General features: G+C 41.7%; 1 protein-coding gene across 1 annotated transcript in view; it reads left to right on the top strand.

The window, feature by feature from the left end:
- The first annotated feature begins 17,334 nt into the window (after nt 1–17,334).
- adamts9 (ADAM metallopeptidase with thrombospondin type 1 motif, 9) overlaps nt 17,335–17,539 on the top strand; it is a 42,045-nt gene continuing 41,840 nt past the window's right edge. The window contains exon 1 of the mRNA XM_069677685.1: nt 17,335–17,431. Within this exon, the coding sequence (XP_069533786.1) occupies nt 17,335–17,431 (97 nt within the window). The remainder of the gene's footprint in view (nt 17,432–17,539) is intronic.

Genomic DNA, 17,539 nt, shown 5'->3' with positions numbered 1-17,539 from the left:
AAAAATATTTGATGCTTTGTAGGAACATAAATCAGGTGACTTTCTTATTTCTTATTAGACTCTTTGTGCACCTAGGATTGCTCTGCAATTGAAATAGAGTGAGTGCAGATGAGCACTTCAGTTTAACACCCTTTTATTTTCTGCGTCATCCGTGTGTGCATGCAACTGCATCTGAATGAAGGGTGTGTACGTTTGTGCACGTTCACATGTCTTTGCAGGGGCACAGCCAGAGCTATTCCCTTGTGTGCTCTCAATCCTGAATGGCGGTGTTTTTCCATAATATCTTGCTTTAGTGTGACCCACCATATGGCTCAGCTCTTCCCCACTTATGAGCTCATCTCAGGTCAATTCACAGCTTTCACAGTCACAGCCATTGGAACGAGCGTACGCACACACACCAGACATACACAGACACACTATCTCCCTGAGAATGACAACACGGCGAACCATATTATTTATAGAGATTAGTGTTCTTGCTCTTTGAAGATTTGACCTCAAGTCGAACTCTAAATTTATTTGCCTTTTTTTTTTTAAGCTAAATGTCATGTCCCTTTTTATATATCTTTCTGCTTAAGGGCCATAGTGTTTTTTAAGAGGATCAAGGGCACTTAAAACAGACATTTAACACCTCATTTTTTTAATGACATCCCTGTTTAACTCCATAATAAACTTGTTTGTCTCTCTCTGGTTTGTACACACACTGTTGAATTCATTTGTTGCCCAACTATAATAAGCAGAAGAAGAATGTTCTTTATGTCTGTAATTTGCACACTTTCGCATGCTCAAGTGGACCATGATGCAGGAGAGGAGCCGTTTGCATTTTGCAGAGCACATCTGGACTTCCCTCAGATTAAACATCCTGAATGTGACCTGAGCTGGAAACGATTTGTTCGCCGGTGGTGTCGTCACTCCTGCCAAGAGGCAAGGTTGGGTGGGGGGTGGTGGCGGCGTTGGGGTAATGGGGAAGCAGTGGGTGATGATTCCTGTGAAAGGATATGTCGAGTATACAGAGTTCCTCTGGTCCTGAGATTCAGTCGTGTAGTAGTAGGATACTTGGTTGTGTTTGAAGATGTAATCTCCCATTTGATTTCCATTCAGTGGGCAGGATGGGAGGGTGCTGGTCCCCGCTCCCCAGGGCTACCACATCCACCCCATATCAGGGTCAGGCAGACTCTCTTATAAACACTGATTAAAACGCTGGAAATGGCTTCCCCTCTAAAAGCCCATGCTGACAAGACTCAGCAGGATGGATTGACAGTTAGGAAGACAAGCCTAAGTGAAGTCCACAATGTACATCTGTTGTGATTTTAACTGAAGCTTCAGTTTCAGCTGCTAAGGATGAACAGATTAAAACAATTATTCTTTATGGCATTACGTCTCTCTGCTCTTTATTTAAAGGTCTTTATATCTGCAAAAGAGACTAACGTGTCATATTTTGTTAACTTTAGAGCATGCGGTGCATGAAAGTGCTGATCTCAGCATCTGAAACAGATGCCGCAGGTTCAGAGGCCGGTGCGCATTTGATTTCTGCAGTTTTATAACAACCAGATAGAGACGGAAAATCAGACTGATGTCATTATCTGCAGCCCCACATGGAGCCTGTATGGAAAATAGTTGGTCTGCCTCACTGATTGCATTACAGAAAACAATAACACAAGAATTAAACATGTGGTTTCATCTGGCAGCATTCATTTTCTTCTATTTTCCTGTTTGAAAAAAAAATGATTGACTTTCATTTCTGCACTGTTAGATCTCTGGGGGGGTTCTTCTGCTGTTGCAGGCTGAAAAATGGTATGTGAAATGATCACAAGCGAAATTGTAAAGCGCTATTGAGACATTTTTCTGTATAAGAACGAGAGTGAATGATTCCAACAGAGACAGACCTTAATGCACGACCATACAACAGTCCCATGGTTTTAAAGAAGAGCTTTCCCAGAGCATTCCCATTACAAGTGTGGGAAAACCAATCTGGGAAATGAACATTTGAAAACAGTTATTAACGCAGAACCAGTGTCCCAATAAAAATAAAGTGTTATTCATCCCCTCACCAAACTCTAGCAGATTTAATAACTCCTTTTCGTGTCTAAAGGAAGCACAGCAAGCTGCAATCTTAGTGGGAATGTTGGGCTTGCTCAAAACTGCCTTTAACCCTGCAGGGCACTTTGTGGCTGCCTTATCAGACTAAAACAAAACCTGAAGGAATCATCAGGTTAAAAGCTTTAAACTAATGAGATGGAAATGATGTAATTAGATTCATCTGTTGCGTATTTGACGGCCCAGTCCTTGGGTAGCCACTTGGGATGCTTGGGGTGAAGAGCAGTGGAGTTTGGAAACCATTGAGGGAGAGAAAAGGCTCAAATATGCTGGAACTATTGTTTCGGGGAATTCATTGTTTTCATTGAGATTGTTAGGTGATAATTCTGAACTGTACTTCATGAGGGTTTTATAGAACATTGTTCAGTCAGTTGGACTCCTTTTTTTGACACTGATGGAGAACAGCAGCCCCCTAGACTTGGCAAACAAATCACAATATAGTGCTTTTTATAATAGAAGTGGCTTTCTGGAAAGCCAACTCAAAGAATAAAGGATGACATGTTTATGCTTCTGTCATTTTAATATGATACAATTATATGCCGGCTTTACTGAAATACTCCCTGATTTTAACAATGCTGAAGGAATTTGGCTGCAGCACACATATTTATTCTGCAGCGAGTCAGTGGGTGACTTTGAATTGTTCTGCTGTGGTTTTGAGGTAATTCTCAAGTTGAGTATTACAAAATGAGTTTGGCTTTTAATTCTGGACTGGAAGGTTCAAGTTTCTGTTACTGTGGTTTGTTTGAATGAATAAATACAGAGGCCCTGGGATTCAGGAAACAATTGAAATGTTTGTGATTACAACCTAAAATGTGGAGTGGGACGAGGTCTGCTTTTTATGAATGGGCGGGATAGTTTGAACAGATTTGTGAGTTGATGCGTAAAAAGAACGTTGGACACGGTATGTTGCATATGAAGCATGATACACTTAAGCGTATGTGAACGTAGGGCAGTGGATCAAACAGACGGGTCTTAACCTCGACATTTATGGTTTAGTTTGAAAGCGGTGACCACAGTTTCTCTGAGGGTGCTTTTTTTATACCATTGTGTGTAGTTTAACAGTAAACATGCAATCCATCATATTAGATTACATACAGTACCTTAACAGTCTCTTGTTTTTCCACGACTCCTCTAAAGCCGAAATGTTTTCAATTTAATGGGAGTCATGGTAAAGCATATAAATAAATTGGCTGGTAAATATGCCCTTTCCTTTGCCTTAGGGTTCAGCGCACAGCTGGATGAAGCTTTCATGCAATTTTATGTAGAGCTTACATTGTTGTTTACAGAGGTCAACCATTGTATTGAGAGCAAACATTACACTCTGTGCCATTCCATGTCTAAGTAAACATTTCAATTAGCATATTGCAGCTTTGAACTATTTCTATTGCGTTTAAAATCACTGGAGAGAAATCACACTTATCCTGCCAAAGGATTTCCGTAGATTTTCCTGTTTTCCTCTCTTCCACTCTCTCTTCATTCTGTCCTGTTTTCCTTTCATCGGAAAACAAAACTTCCCAGAGCATGCGAGGGGAGATTGGGAACACCCTTGTTGGCTTTTGTCCTGGAGAACGTCAGAATCCCAGCAGTGAGCGAGTGAAATATTTGACAACAGTACCTAGAGAGATGAGGATGTTGTTGCATGCACTGCTTATCAACTACATACTATATATGGATCAGTAGGTTAAATGGACGGAAAGCAGGAAGGAAGAAAAGAAGGGAAACTTAGGGCTGACCTTGGATACCCATACGCCTTTAAAATGCTTTTATTTTAAGGAAAGGACTTTCTAAAGCATCAAAAAGTGATGCTAATTGCTCTGACTAGAACCCATAAAAAGGTTTTATGGGTCAGAGTAATTCTGTCCACAGCAGGACTACAAAATAAATGAATTCTTTGTTGAGGTCCTTACAGTATATGAATCCACTTTATTTGTGTCTATCCCCTTTCCTCAGGCCATGCAGAGAGCAGAGCAGTTGCAGATGGCTCGTTTCAGGAAACCACGGGCCCAAAAGGGATCCCTCTCTGCTGTGCATTTAGTATACAAACTACAAAGGCAGGCTGCGGTCAGCACACCCTTGTGAAAGGGGCTAAAATAGTGTCAGCAGGATGTCCAACAGACTGCAGAGAGCAGAGCAGAAAGCAACATGTGAAGGAGAGGCAAACACGCTGTGTTCATCAGTCACCTTAATCCAACATGAATAGGATTTTCTCTCATCTATAAACATCATTCTGATCTGTTTCTGATGATGGACGTATCCAAAGACCTCGCAAATGCAGATCACTTTAAATCACAACCATTTTTGGGAATTAACTGTGGGAGTTGAGTGTACACCGCTCTGTAATTCACTGTTTTAATTTAAACCACTAGCATTAGCATATATGGCTAATTAGTGTTATACTAATTTACTGTTACTTCCAAGGCCAAGGGTTGGAATATCATGAGTAAATTACTTTGTGGGGTAAAAGGTTACAGAGATATTTTGTTTTCAGAAATAAAACACTGCAGATGCCCCTGGAAGCTTGTGTATCTCGACCACATAACTAGCCAACTCCAGCTAACAAGCAGCTTTTCACTAAATGTTTAAACTTTTCTTCTTGCATCACCTTGTAAAAGTGAAACATATTGATAGAAAAAAAGGACTGTAAAACATTCATACAGTAGCTGTGTTACTTTACAGCTGCATTTTCACCGCAGGAACTTTCCCCAGGGACAAGGGACTTTTGAAAGTACCCAGTGGTTTCTACTGCTGATACAAAGGTCTAAATAAAGTCACGAGGACAGCTGGGGAGGGCCTTGCAGTGCTGATCATTTCTGATTTGTGGAATACAGGTGTTTAACAAATTTGACAATTCTTCAGATCTTTAGACTTTGGTAGAAACGCAGACAATGATGGGCTGAAAGAACCTTTTAGTCCCTTGAAAGAAGCTCCTGGGACCAAAAGTCCTGGTTGCTTTTGGTGGAAACGCGGCTTATGTTTTTGAAAAGAGAACAACAGTCCTGACTAAGCTTGACTAAGCTAAGCTAGACCTACGCTAGTCTTTAGGATGAAAACATCTATGTAGACCTCATAGGCCAACGTCAGAGACAGAGATTTCAACCAGCTCATGGATTTAGCATTAATAAGCTAGCATTAGCGAATCAAATCTGCCAGGACAGTTTTTTAAAACTTAAATGCTAACATGGGTGCAAGATCACTTGCTATTTACACAACGTAGGTGCTGGGCGTGAAAATGACAACTGCGGCAGGTGTACGATAGGGCCCTAAATGTATTTATCATCAGACCGTGTAACATTAGACACCGTTGGTGCGGAGTGTCTCTGTTGGTCATGTACCACTGACTGCTGTGCAAAAACACAACTACATAACATGCACAAATAAATCACAGCTTTAGTTGACAAATGGCTCCTGACTGTCGGATAGCTTTGAGTAACCACGGCCGAGTGTAGCTTCTGTTAACTGGACCCAAAGCTAACAGAAGCAACACTTAGCTCTTGTCTTAGTTGTTACACCGAGCACGCCTAAAGACCTGGAACACTTCCGTTGTGTTTCTCCAATGTCCTTGTGTTTTGAGCGTCAGGGCCACCATACTAATCTATCACCTTGCCAATCAGGTAAGTTATAATTATATTGTGACATCATTGGTATTAAATCAATGTAAAAACAGTTGCTTGACTAAATTATTGTCGATTTGCCATAAAAGGTATTTATTTATGCTGTTTTTAGATGTGTAAACATGGTGCTCATACTGTTACAATGCAGTCTCACATGCTCTTTAATTATATCCTAAAACAGCGTGCACTTTAGGTTTATTTCTTCATGACTTGCCTCTCTATTTAAAGTGGTGTACAGAAGACACATGTGGGTAGTTTTCCTGAAATGATGACAAACTTGGGTAAAAAGAGCTCTGTGTAAAAGAGCTAGTGACTTGTCTTCTTTCAGCAGCCTGATTCCCCATTTCAGATTTATGGAAGTCTCGTTTTCACATTAAATAGAGAATAAAGTGGGTTGCTCTCTGCTCATGAAATCTGTATCACACTGTGTAGGCCTTTTTTCCGTAATCCTTCCAGTTGTTGCTTTCTCTGAACATTGTGAAAGGCCAGCTGTGCAGTAATTGAACTTTCTATTTCACACTGATTACAAGCCAATCCACATTCGACCACCATTAGTTGATTGTGGTATGTCTCTCTGGAGGGGTCAAAACTATCAAACGGTAGGGGCATTTTAAGGGAAGGTATGTGCGTAACTTATGAAAACGGTTACTCTTTTAGTGTGTAATGATGAAAACAGAGCCCCTGCTCCTCCTACGCAGGCAGCAATGCAGCTTTCTGCCTCTATTAACCTGGAAGAATCACATGCTGTTCTTTATCTTTATCGCATTGTTTTTGTGTCAAAGTTGGCATTCCTGTAATATTAAAACATTCTTGAACGGCTCTTTTCTCGCCCCAACCTTAAAGTATGTGTTTAACTATAAGGTGCTACATGAGAGGGGTGTGATGTTTTGGCTCACTACTTTGACTCCTCCAAGCCTCCAAAACACCAGGTGCTTGGTTCTAGTTGTTTTTAGGCATTACTACACATAGTAAAGTATCTTTCTATGACTATCTTAACCATAATATGTTTACTTTGAGGCAAATTAAGTTTAGTAATGATGTTCGAGGTCTATCTCAAAAGCAGAGGTCAGCTGTTATGGCAGGTTTTGTGTAAATATACTTTAATCCACATTTCAGAAAGGGTAAATCACACTATTTCAGCGTGTCTGGATTCAATTTTCCTCTCTTAGATCATTGGCCCCTCTTACTCAACTAAAATAACAAGTTGTATTTTACAGTGATGCTGTAACTCAGGTTAAATTACCATCCTCACATTTGACCAGAAGTGTAAATGAGAATAAAAGCCCCTGGGGCAATTCAATAAAAGCGAGAAGAACCACCAAATTAATGTGTTATGCTGTGACCTCAGCTGGGATTCCTATGCTTTAACTGGATCCAAACTGAACCCCAGGGTGACCCAAGTGGGAGTAAATGTGAAAAACAGGACAGAAAGAGCAGAGTAAACAAAGTAAAAGTGTGCCTTCGCCAGTGTGTGTGCAGGCTCCTGTAATAAGAAGCACAGTGATATCCTTGACAGAGACAGGACTGCATGAACTGCATGGGCAGCCGCACTCAAAGGGCGCTTGTGAAGCATCAAAATGCAAGCATCTAAATTGTTGTAATATAACTTTTCAAATACCACATTGCTTATGGTTTTTAATGTATATGTCTCTTCTGAAAGAGAGCAATCCTCTCTAGAGAACCCAATTTCCTCCATAGACTAGTGCCCTCACTTTTGTATCTCACTGAGGAATGCCATCTGACATGGGATATTTCCTGTACCTCTGAAGCCATCCATTCCTCAACAGAAATGTACACACAAGAAGAGGCCAATGAACAGCAAGGAAAGTGTAATACATTGCGTATTTAAGAATATTTATACAGTACCAAAAAAAAGGAAATATATTTATTCATATCTTGTATGCCAGTCATTCAATTATTAAAAAATGTCTTGATCTGTGTCACAGAAGCCCTGTTTTCACCTGGTATTAACATGCAGCCTGGTGTTCAGCTCACAATTGGTCAGCCTTAAGTACAGGTGTATACACACCGGGATGCATTGAGAATGGATTGTTAAGGCCACATTCAGGCATTGTTTCAGCACATCTGTCCTGGGCCACACTGAAGGACTGTCTGACAGACCCCTTGGTAAGTGAAAACACATACTCAATCGCGTGCAAACAATGTCTTATTAAAATGCAAAGGAACAAGACAAACTCTAAACAATTGTAGCAATAGACAACTGAAAAGTCAAATGGATTTTCGTGGATGAAGTGCAAAAGATTTTCCCCTTTCACCACCAAAATGAACGTGTTGACGGATGTTTTTCAGACCTGGGAAGACCTGCTTATAAATGCTGATTGTCTTATTTCCCATTGTCAGTGAAGTATACTCCTTTCGGCCTCTTTTCTGCCACATCACCGTCTGTCGCGCCGGAAACAGGGTTAGTAAACAATAGTACGCACAAAGAACTTACATTATACTAGCAGCATGGAGGCCAGTGAAGATGTTACAGTGGTTAGGTCTTTAACGATCTATTTCTCATTCAGATTATTTATCAAACGGGCCGCAGCCTCGCGCCAGAAAGGGGGCGGAAAGCGTGCCGACCCGAGTTTTGTGTTTCCATCATTGCCGGTTGGAGCCAAGGTGATTACTACTCTGGTCTACTGTAAGTCATTTGACCCGGGTCTGAATGCCAATTGTAACCTTTGGACCGTGTGCTTGGAGACCGACCCTTTTTCCTTCCCGTCCAGAGTGACGGGTTGGACTCTAAGCAGGATTCTATTATAGAAGAGCCTCTTAACTATGTCATGGTAGATGCCCACGAAGAGCCAGAAGTCACTTTGAGGCTCCTGCTGGTTGAGAGGAGCCTCAAATGATCCCTAAGGTGAATCTGACCAGAATATGCTTATGGGGTGAACAAGATGAAGCCAGACAAAGCGAACTTGAAGTTGCTCTCATCTTATTTCCCCTTCTGTGTAAACAGTCTGCATTGCTTGATTGTTGTGTATTCTAAATGCTTCCTGCGAGTTTTGTCTGGGTTTTGTAATTGCAATATAGCATGCATCATATTATATTGTTTTAGAACAAGGTTCCTGTGGTTCATTCATACTGTGAAAAACAGCTCATCTGTTCCTAGTTCTTGAGGCTGTAAGCAACAAAAACAACTGCACCATTTTTTATTTGGATTGTTTGGTTTTCCTGCAAACGAATATGTATTTCATGAAAGACCTATAGAAACTTCTTTAGCTGTTTAACTTTTCATCAATCTAACATATATGGAACCTTGCCAAGTATAACTTCAATTTAAGTTCATTTCTGTTGCAGTAGACCTCTGTATGTTGTAATGCAGCCCTGAGACTTACTCCTGAGCGTGCTGTGTGTACATAGTTTGGGCTTTCCTCAGCACATACCGTATGCTGTCAGTCAAAGCCGTCACACTCATTACTCGGTGCCATTCCCCCTGCTGTGTTAAAACCATAATACGATTATTAAATCATTAAATGAGATTTGGTGAAAAATAATTTCTTTGTTAAGAGATAATCCTTAATGGCTTCTGAGAGATTAGATTGAGACAGACAATGAACTGTAACCAGTGAAAGTGACCCTGTTTGGCTGCTCCCGCCCAAATGGAAATATTCCAGGTGGCACTTACGAGGTCTGTTTTTGTATTGTTACAATGGCACAGCATGAGTGTTACAGTTTAAATGTTCTGTCATGTCATGAATAAGCATATATCAAAGCTCAATGATTAATATTTCCGGTCTGCAGCTGGAGAGAGTCTATTTTTGTTTTAAAGTGCCCTTTGTGGTAAAGACGTCCCTATCTTTTCCAGCTGCAGTCTGGGTGCTCACTGCTGTGCGCCTGTCAGCTATAGTGAGCCTTCTGGCTTCTCTTTGGTCCCAGAAGACCCATTTACACAGCAGCTTTGCCAACAGGACCCGGGCCAACCTATTCTACATGCCCTGACAGCCACCAAATGGAGTCCTTGACCCAGAACACTTAACTATATCCAGTAGTGCAAAGAGTCTGATAGAGCAGACAGTACAGCGATGTAAAGATCCCGGCCTTAATTTGATGCGCAAAGAGAGAATGTCAATTTCCCATGCATTGCACATTTCACATGTTCCGTATGTGAACTGACACGTGACGAAACAGCACATGTGCTTTGGATTAACACGTGGGTCGTCATATGTGAGTAAGCCTATACCACTGTAACCCTTATTAAACATGTCTGCTTGGTGCTGCGAGTAACAGCTGGAGAGAGGGAACTCAAGGACTGTGCCTTTCATATTCAGCGAGGAATTTTAAATAAATCTGTTTTTCAGCAGAGTAAAACTGATAATCCCACTCCTCCCCATACATCCCCTCTTTTGTTTTACACTCAGTGTGTCACTCCAGCTGTTCTGTGTCCATGTAAGATGTCAGGTGGTTAAAGGGAGTCACGGCATCTTTCGCTTGCAGCTGAGAGCGATTAGGTCATCGTGCTGTCCTTTCCTTTCGGCATGTGGTGCCAAGTGAGCTGACAGGGGAAAGTGCAGGGGTGCGTTAAGACTGTAAACTGATGACATCAGGACCCTGAGAAACAAGATCACTTCAACACAATATCATAATCATGGAGGTTCACACTGGCAGAGGTGGACCGCACACCTAATGCCCCCAACAGTTCCCCTGCACCTTACTAACCCCGCCAATCGCAGTTCCTGAACTCCACCGAGTGCACTCAACATAATTATGTTATGAAAGAATACAAAGTTTAAGTGGAGGGAGAATGACTCACTTTGCAGGGTCTACTGTAAACAAAGGAATTCGTGGAACCATTGAGAGCTTCAAGAGAGGGGGCCTCTGACTATGGATCTCCTTGGGTTGCATAATGTCACACTGGTAACCAGGCTACGCTACACTGCTCTACACCTCTGATCGTTCTTCTCCTCTCTTCACCCTTATTTGTACTCTGGCATGAAGTCTATTGTTGCCATTCCACCGAGAGTCCGAGAATCTTGGAGGAATTCTGAGTGTTGGAGGGACCTGCTGACAGCTGCTGTACTACTTGGGACGAGTCCAGACCCGTATCTAGCGCTCTGTGAAAGCTCGTCCAAAGACCTAATTGCTCTTCAGATGTTGAGCGTTGTTTTCACTCAACTCTCACCCAATGTAAACTAGGCCAGGACCATCCTAAAAGCCAGTTTACAGAAACACCTCTCTTCCCTTCCTCCTATGTAGCGCTCTCATCACCTCATCCGTGCAGGTCTGAGGAAGCCATGTGTCTTTAGATGTTTATTCAATTACTGCTGAAAGTCCAAATGGTCCCCTGCTGAAAGAACTAATAAGCATGCAGCAACAGAAGTCCTAATTTGTCTCCCAGGGTAGCGTTTGCTGCAGGACTCGATTGTTACAGTGACTCATATTTTGTCCAGACACTCACACACACATTTGCACACACGCATCCAAAGTGTAGAGCACAAAATAAGGGGAAATCCTCACAGCTGAACTTTACGATTTGTGCGGCTACGCAGAGAACAAAGGGACGAGACAATTATTAGAAAAAGGTCACATAGATTCTACATGGTATAACAAACCAATAGGTCTCTTGCTGTGTGGACAAACCATGGACTGTATAAATAATGGATGCAGCCACTGTGACATCACCCATTGGCTTCAACTGCATAAATGAAGCCTTGAATTCGGGATATGGCCGCCGCCATGTTGGTTTTCTGGAGCCAGAAGTGACCATGTTTGGATAAGAGGGCGATGCTTGAGAGAAGTGAAGGGTTGGCTAACGGCAAATGATCAAAGCGAAACAACCTTTGCCTGGGGCTAATTCATTAGCTGGTGAATGAGCTAGTTTGACTTTGTGTTTCCCACCGAATGAGATTCTACCTGGGGATGGGGACTGATTTAAATTGTATATTTATCAGACTGAAGAAGTAGCAGACTAACTGCTTGCTTGCCCGGTGAGAGAGCGGTGGGTGAATGACACATGCCGGGAAACTTAAGTCTTTTCATCACTGCGGCCCACTACGGTTATCTCTGCTGTAAAAATAGGCATTTTCACATCTGCCATAGTATTATTTTCGTGGCTTCTGGAGCTCCAGAAGCCACTTGAGGAATTGGCTTCATTTCTCAACACCAAAGGTTGCTGCTTGGGACAAAGAGATCGGTGCTATTTGCCTATTGGTGAGCCTGACATAGATGGGTTAGCTAAACACGTGGTATCATCAGTAATTCAGTCACCATGTGTCTTGCTGGTGACATTGGATGGCTATATTGGTCTGTTGTTCCTCTGATACCTTTGTAAATGTGTACAAAGAAAAGGCATCCCACTGACTGTGGAGATCCCCCAACATTTCCTCCAATGTGACCACGAGGTCAACATGAGGGTTTTCTTGTGAAATGTTTCAATTACTAATAATTATGTCCAAAAGCCTGCAAAACTAATGTCATTGGTGAACTTTAAACCTGCTCAATTACAGCATTGTCCATGTGAGCATGCTGATGCTGACAGAGCAGCTAGCTTAGTTGTAGACCACCAATTAGGAAAGTACCCTTTGCCGTGCTTGTCTGTTATGAAAATGTCCTTGATTCAATTATGAATAACTTTTGTTTTCAAGCAGAATTATGTTTCCACATGAATTTAATTTTTCTCTTCGTGTCCATCATTTACTCTTCATCATGTGTTGCACAAAACCACAACACCACTGGCTTCAAGTGTGCAAATGGTCCGTACACTATAAATGCTTTGCTCGCTTTCCAATTCTCCACACATGGATATTGCCTTGTGATGAAGAAAAGTTAACCCGGCCAAGAGGGTCTGCAGGGGTGGGGGCTGAGACGGAGTAAAACATGAGTTTGAAAGCTCCACAATTAAAGTGTATCTCTTTGAAATCCCAGGCCGGGCCCGGCTACTTCATTCAAGCTTTCCGCTCCCAGTCGGCCTTTTATCTGATCTGGAGGGGAAGTGAAGTTTACACTGCTGATAGCTTCTCTGAATGATCCTGCTTGCACACAACTCAGGAAGAGTGACTCTGATGACCTCAATGACCGTCCATTGAGAACACACACATACACACACACTCACGTACACTCGCAGCTGAAGCGACCGCTCCATTGAGAAACAGGGGAAAAGATCAGCTCATTAAAGATTGTGGTCATTTGGAGCGGTTCCTTTATAAAGCATTCTTATTGCTATTTGAGGCATCGAGACAAATGGCCATTCATTAAGGATTTTTTTAACAGCCAAACAGTAACTTCAACCACACGTTAAAGAGTTAAGAGTCCACTTAAAGTTGTAGTAGCTGCACACCAAAACATGCTGTACAGGCAGTTTCTTCCAACTGTTTTTACTTACCTGTGACCCCTGTGTTGTAAATGTTTTTATGGAGAGTTCTGGGAAAAGGGACTAATTGTGAATGAAAGGTTGCCCTTAAAGGTGTTTGTGACCTACAGCTGCTGAGGCTGATGTTCAAGGCTGTAGCGTAAAGAAGAACATTCAAATAAGAATGTGCTAAGGTTAGCAGAATTGGGAGTTCTTATATATAGGCTGTTCTTCGGATCTAAAGTGTGTGTAATTTGTTATAACCATTGATCTCAAATGCTTACATTTCCCTCATCCTTACAATCAAACCTAGTTAGTTCCATCATTGTGGAAAATAGTTGCCTACTGGTGCAAAATGCAGGGTGGCCCGTGGATGTTTAGTTGCTTGTGTTGGTTTTGTCAACAGCAAAAAGTCTTGATTACAAGAGCTGGTGTGAAATTTATTGTAATGATGATCTCTCTGAAAAATGATCATAACTCTACACCACCACAGGCCTGCACATAATGACCTTAATGACAGAGGCGACAAAGCTTTGTTGGCTTGTTTCTTGCTTAGTAAGGATCCTGTGGGCAACATCACCCTTTCTTTCTTTTTGTTCCTTCCTCTTTATTTTTTGGTACACCGCAGGCATTTTATATGAGCCTTTTGTTTTAGGTATGCACCTGCATATCCAAGTCAGGCTCCTTAAAGGCAGTGTGTGTTGATTGTACAGAGCAAATGAGCTGTAAAGTCATGTGCCAGCTGCTAGCATTTATCACCGCATAAGGTCTTGTGGGGCGGGAAACATCAACAGATGCCTGCAGCGACGTGGCTCCGAGTTGAGTGATGACATGGAGGGCAACTGAGTACAACTCAGGACATCAATGCACTGCAAAACCTCCAACATATTGAGATTAATGGACTCATTCAAACGATATGTGGCAGCAGGTCTTAAGTGCATTGTCAATAAGACTGTCATTTCCAATATCCTTCAAAAGGCAGGTGCAGCTGCACTTGGAGCATTGCTGTATGTATGGTGGGTTTAAGGCATTTTCTTTAATTAGATCATTCAGGCTCATTAAACTTCTCTCTTTGCATCGCGCCGTGCGCTATGTAAAAACAGAAATGAACTCTCTGTGTAGCTTTGGTAACTTGCTGTTTGCCAGCCTCTTCGCCTGCACTTCCCTCTCGTCCAAATATGGTAACTTTTAGCTCCAGAAAACCAACATGGAGGCGAGCAAATCCCGAACTCGAGGCTTCACTACGCATCCAAGAACGCTGACATGTCTATTTTATACAGTCTATGGTAAGGTAAGTAGTGATGGAAAAAAATGAGCATCATCTTTAATGTGTCATTTCTAACATGCAGTGCATCAATTGGACCCGCCCACATTATGTCAGTCACTCACAGATATTGATCATCAATGTTTTTTTCTTACTCATTGTCACTAAGAAGACTGCAAACTATAAAATCAAAATACACGCCAAATACATTTTTCTCAAACATGGTTTCTGTCATTATAGTTTGTTCTTATCATGCTGATTTACGTCCAAGTGTTCATTTTTCTGACAAGTTTATTTTCAATTAGTTATTTGATGCTGTAAAAATGATGATTGACAGCTCCTGCATCGGATCAGTTCCGGATTAGCAGAGTGGAGTATGATGCGCCAGTGGAAACTTAACAAAACAATAACTACAGTCACTGAAGTTTCCATACCTGTGAACGTTAACCTCAGACCACAAAGAAGCTGTTCTGCTGTTAAATACGCCGGCGAGTGATCTCCTTGTTGTTTTTTTAGTAAGTTAATTGTGTGTTTCAGTTAGCGGAAGTGGCTACGGCCGCTTCACCCGCTGATCTCTACTGTGCAGTCTCTGGCTCCAAATAACATCACCCTCACGAGATGGCAGCGCCTATCGCGGGGGCTATTTTATCTTCACTTTCGCACAATGGGAGCAGATGGAGACGTGTCGTCCATCTACAGTCATTGGTTGTGAGCAACACCTTTTATGGTTGAAACAGGTTCTGGTACATCAAAGTAGTGGTCCATTCTGATAGATGTTCTCTACCTGACAAAATGGCCTAACCTGTTTTTGGTCGTATTTTTAGAATAAGTAGTCCATTGTGACAGATGCTTCCTACGTGACACAGTAACCTACTCCTCTTTAAATACATTTCTAGAGGTAATAGTCCTTTCTGATGGATATTTGGTACCTGACACAATGTTCTACACTACTTTTGGCTGTTTTTATAGAACTTTATATATGTTTCCAGCCTTTTCACTACATTTATAGAGGTATTAGTCCATTGTGACCAATAAACTACACTACCTTTGGTCGTTTTTATAGAAGTAGCCCATTCCCTCCCCTACTTTTGATCCCTACTTATGGCCGTAGAAGTCCAATCTGATGGATATCATCTACCTGTAGAGGGAAATCTCATATTTTTTATAAGTGCAGTGGGTTACTAATTTTGTCAGTTCTTAGACTGTTTTCTCTGAACTGCACCATGATGTTTTTTTAGTGTGACATTTAAAAAAAGTCTGAAAAAATATCTTACTAACATTCAAACAGCTTGAGATTTTTACACAAGTAAAAAAGAAATCAAATATTAACCCTTTCAATGTCTAGTATTATGTATTATGTGATAACCCTAAAGTAATGAGCATTCCATCATAGATAAATAGAGTAGGTGAACCTTGTACAACTAGCACCTAGTAACATCACTAAACGTTATTCAGTCACTTAGTAGAGCCTCACTTTGTTGTTCAGCTTTTTAATATTACAGATATGAATTCAAGGATTATTCCTAGTCTCGATGAAGTGAGAATATCAAGTCTATACACAGCTCTAACAAGTGATGATTCTCCCTCTTTTAAATCCAGATTTGGAGCATCAGTTTAATGTGTTCGAGGTTCATTGTTTAGCTGGAAATAAAACTTTTGGCTGGACATACTTACTAATGTAACCATGTCAATTAAAAACTATTTCAATGATTGCAGATTGTGGGACACATTCGAAACATTTTCTGTAGTTTAGTAGTTTAGAAATCAAAAATAATTGTTCAGGGGTGTCACACCAAAGGACTTTAAAACTTAACACCTTTATAGTGAAGAGGAAAAGAGCGACATATTTGAATAATCTTAAGACAAAAACGTGCAATGAGCACATTAATTGTCTGTGGAATTGTCTAATTTACAATCAGGAAATGATGTCACACCAATTATTTATTGCATTTTAAATGATGACCTTCAGTATTCATTTTTACCTTAGGAGACAGTAAAAATGCCATGTCAAGTTAACAACCCATATGCCTTCTCAAAATATATGAAATCTTAGCAGGACAGGATTTGTATTCTGTCTGTAGCGTCATGTGTATGAGAATGGGGTTTTTCATGAATGGGACAGGAGACAGCCTGGATAGGCCACTCTTTGATCCTCCACATAACAAAGGCACCTACAAAGGCCTCCATACAGCCTGTAGCATTGTTCTGCTGAGGAGACTATAGCTCATAAAACCATTACCATTATCCCTACACAATACCTTTTCCAGCACCTACTTAAGACCTCAAATCACTAGTGTATGTGACTATGCTGCTTGCCAGTTTGCATTTTGTCACTCTGTGATCCCATGAACTTCTAAGTATACAGCACTGCCCAGATTATCTCGCTTGTGGCCCCAGGGCAGGCATTTCCTATATGGGCCCCACCTCAGTGTCATGGTCACCATTCTGCGCCGCACACTGTGAAACTGCTGACCCTTTTAGTCAAAGTTATTGAATGTAAGTATGTAAGGTTGTATGAATGATTCACAATTGAACCATCACATGAATTTCTTAATAAAGTCAGTTAAATGGAGCACTATGATCACTGGGGCCCTGAGTATGGATCCGGCATAGACTGAGGTTAACAATATACAAAAAGTCCAAACAGGCTGATGGGTGTAACCAAGGTTGAACTGAGCAACTCAATCACTGATCATATCACATCATCTAAAGTGGACATATGTGACCACTCATGTCACTACAGTACACGGGAGTGGCTTCATAGCACCAGTGTACCTTGCATGAATGATCCCGCCCCTAGCCGGGAAGAAAGCTGCACAGGCTTGCAGCGGAGGCAATCGCAGTTGACTGCAGCCCACCCCTCTTTGCAGTATGCATGTCCGCCAGGGAATCCGCAAAGCGCTCACGTCCCAGCAGTTTACTTCACCGACCAGAGACCATCTACCCAAGAGCCGAGGATAATAAAAGTGGATGTGGCAGGCGGACAAGAACCGGAAAGCCCGGAGTGACCGGAGGAATACAGTATTACTACAGGACTACAGGCTGCCACTCTCCTCTGAACGTGGACAATCATGCATGTGCTCTTCTGGGGCTTGGGGTTCCTGCTATTCCCTGATTTCTTGAATGTAGTCGCATCTACGGGGAAATTGCTCTTGAATTCAAGCACAGGTAAAGTATGCCGCTCTGACAACCGCAGCATTTGTCTCTCACGGAGTTATTTTCTTACGCGGAGGGCAGAGAATGAATGAGTTTTGAATGCAGCCAAGCACATGAGTT

Source organism: Semicossyphus pulcher, unplaced genomic scaffold (assembly GCF_022749685.1).
Source record: "Semicossyphus pulcher isolate SPU_LCO1_2020_fin unplaced genomic scaffold, fSemPul1.0.p SCAF_3, whole genome shotgun sequence".
In the NCBI taxonomy this organism is placed as follows: domain Eukaryota; kingdom Metazoa; phylum Chordata; class Actinopteri; order Labriformes; family Labridae; genus Semicossyphus; species Semicossyphus pulcher.
Note: the sequence above shows the minus strand (reverse complement) of the source record. Positions and strands in the feature narration are given on the sequence as shown.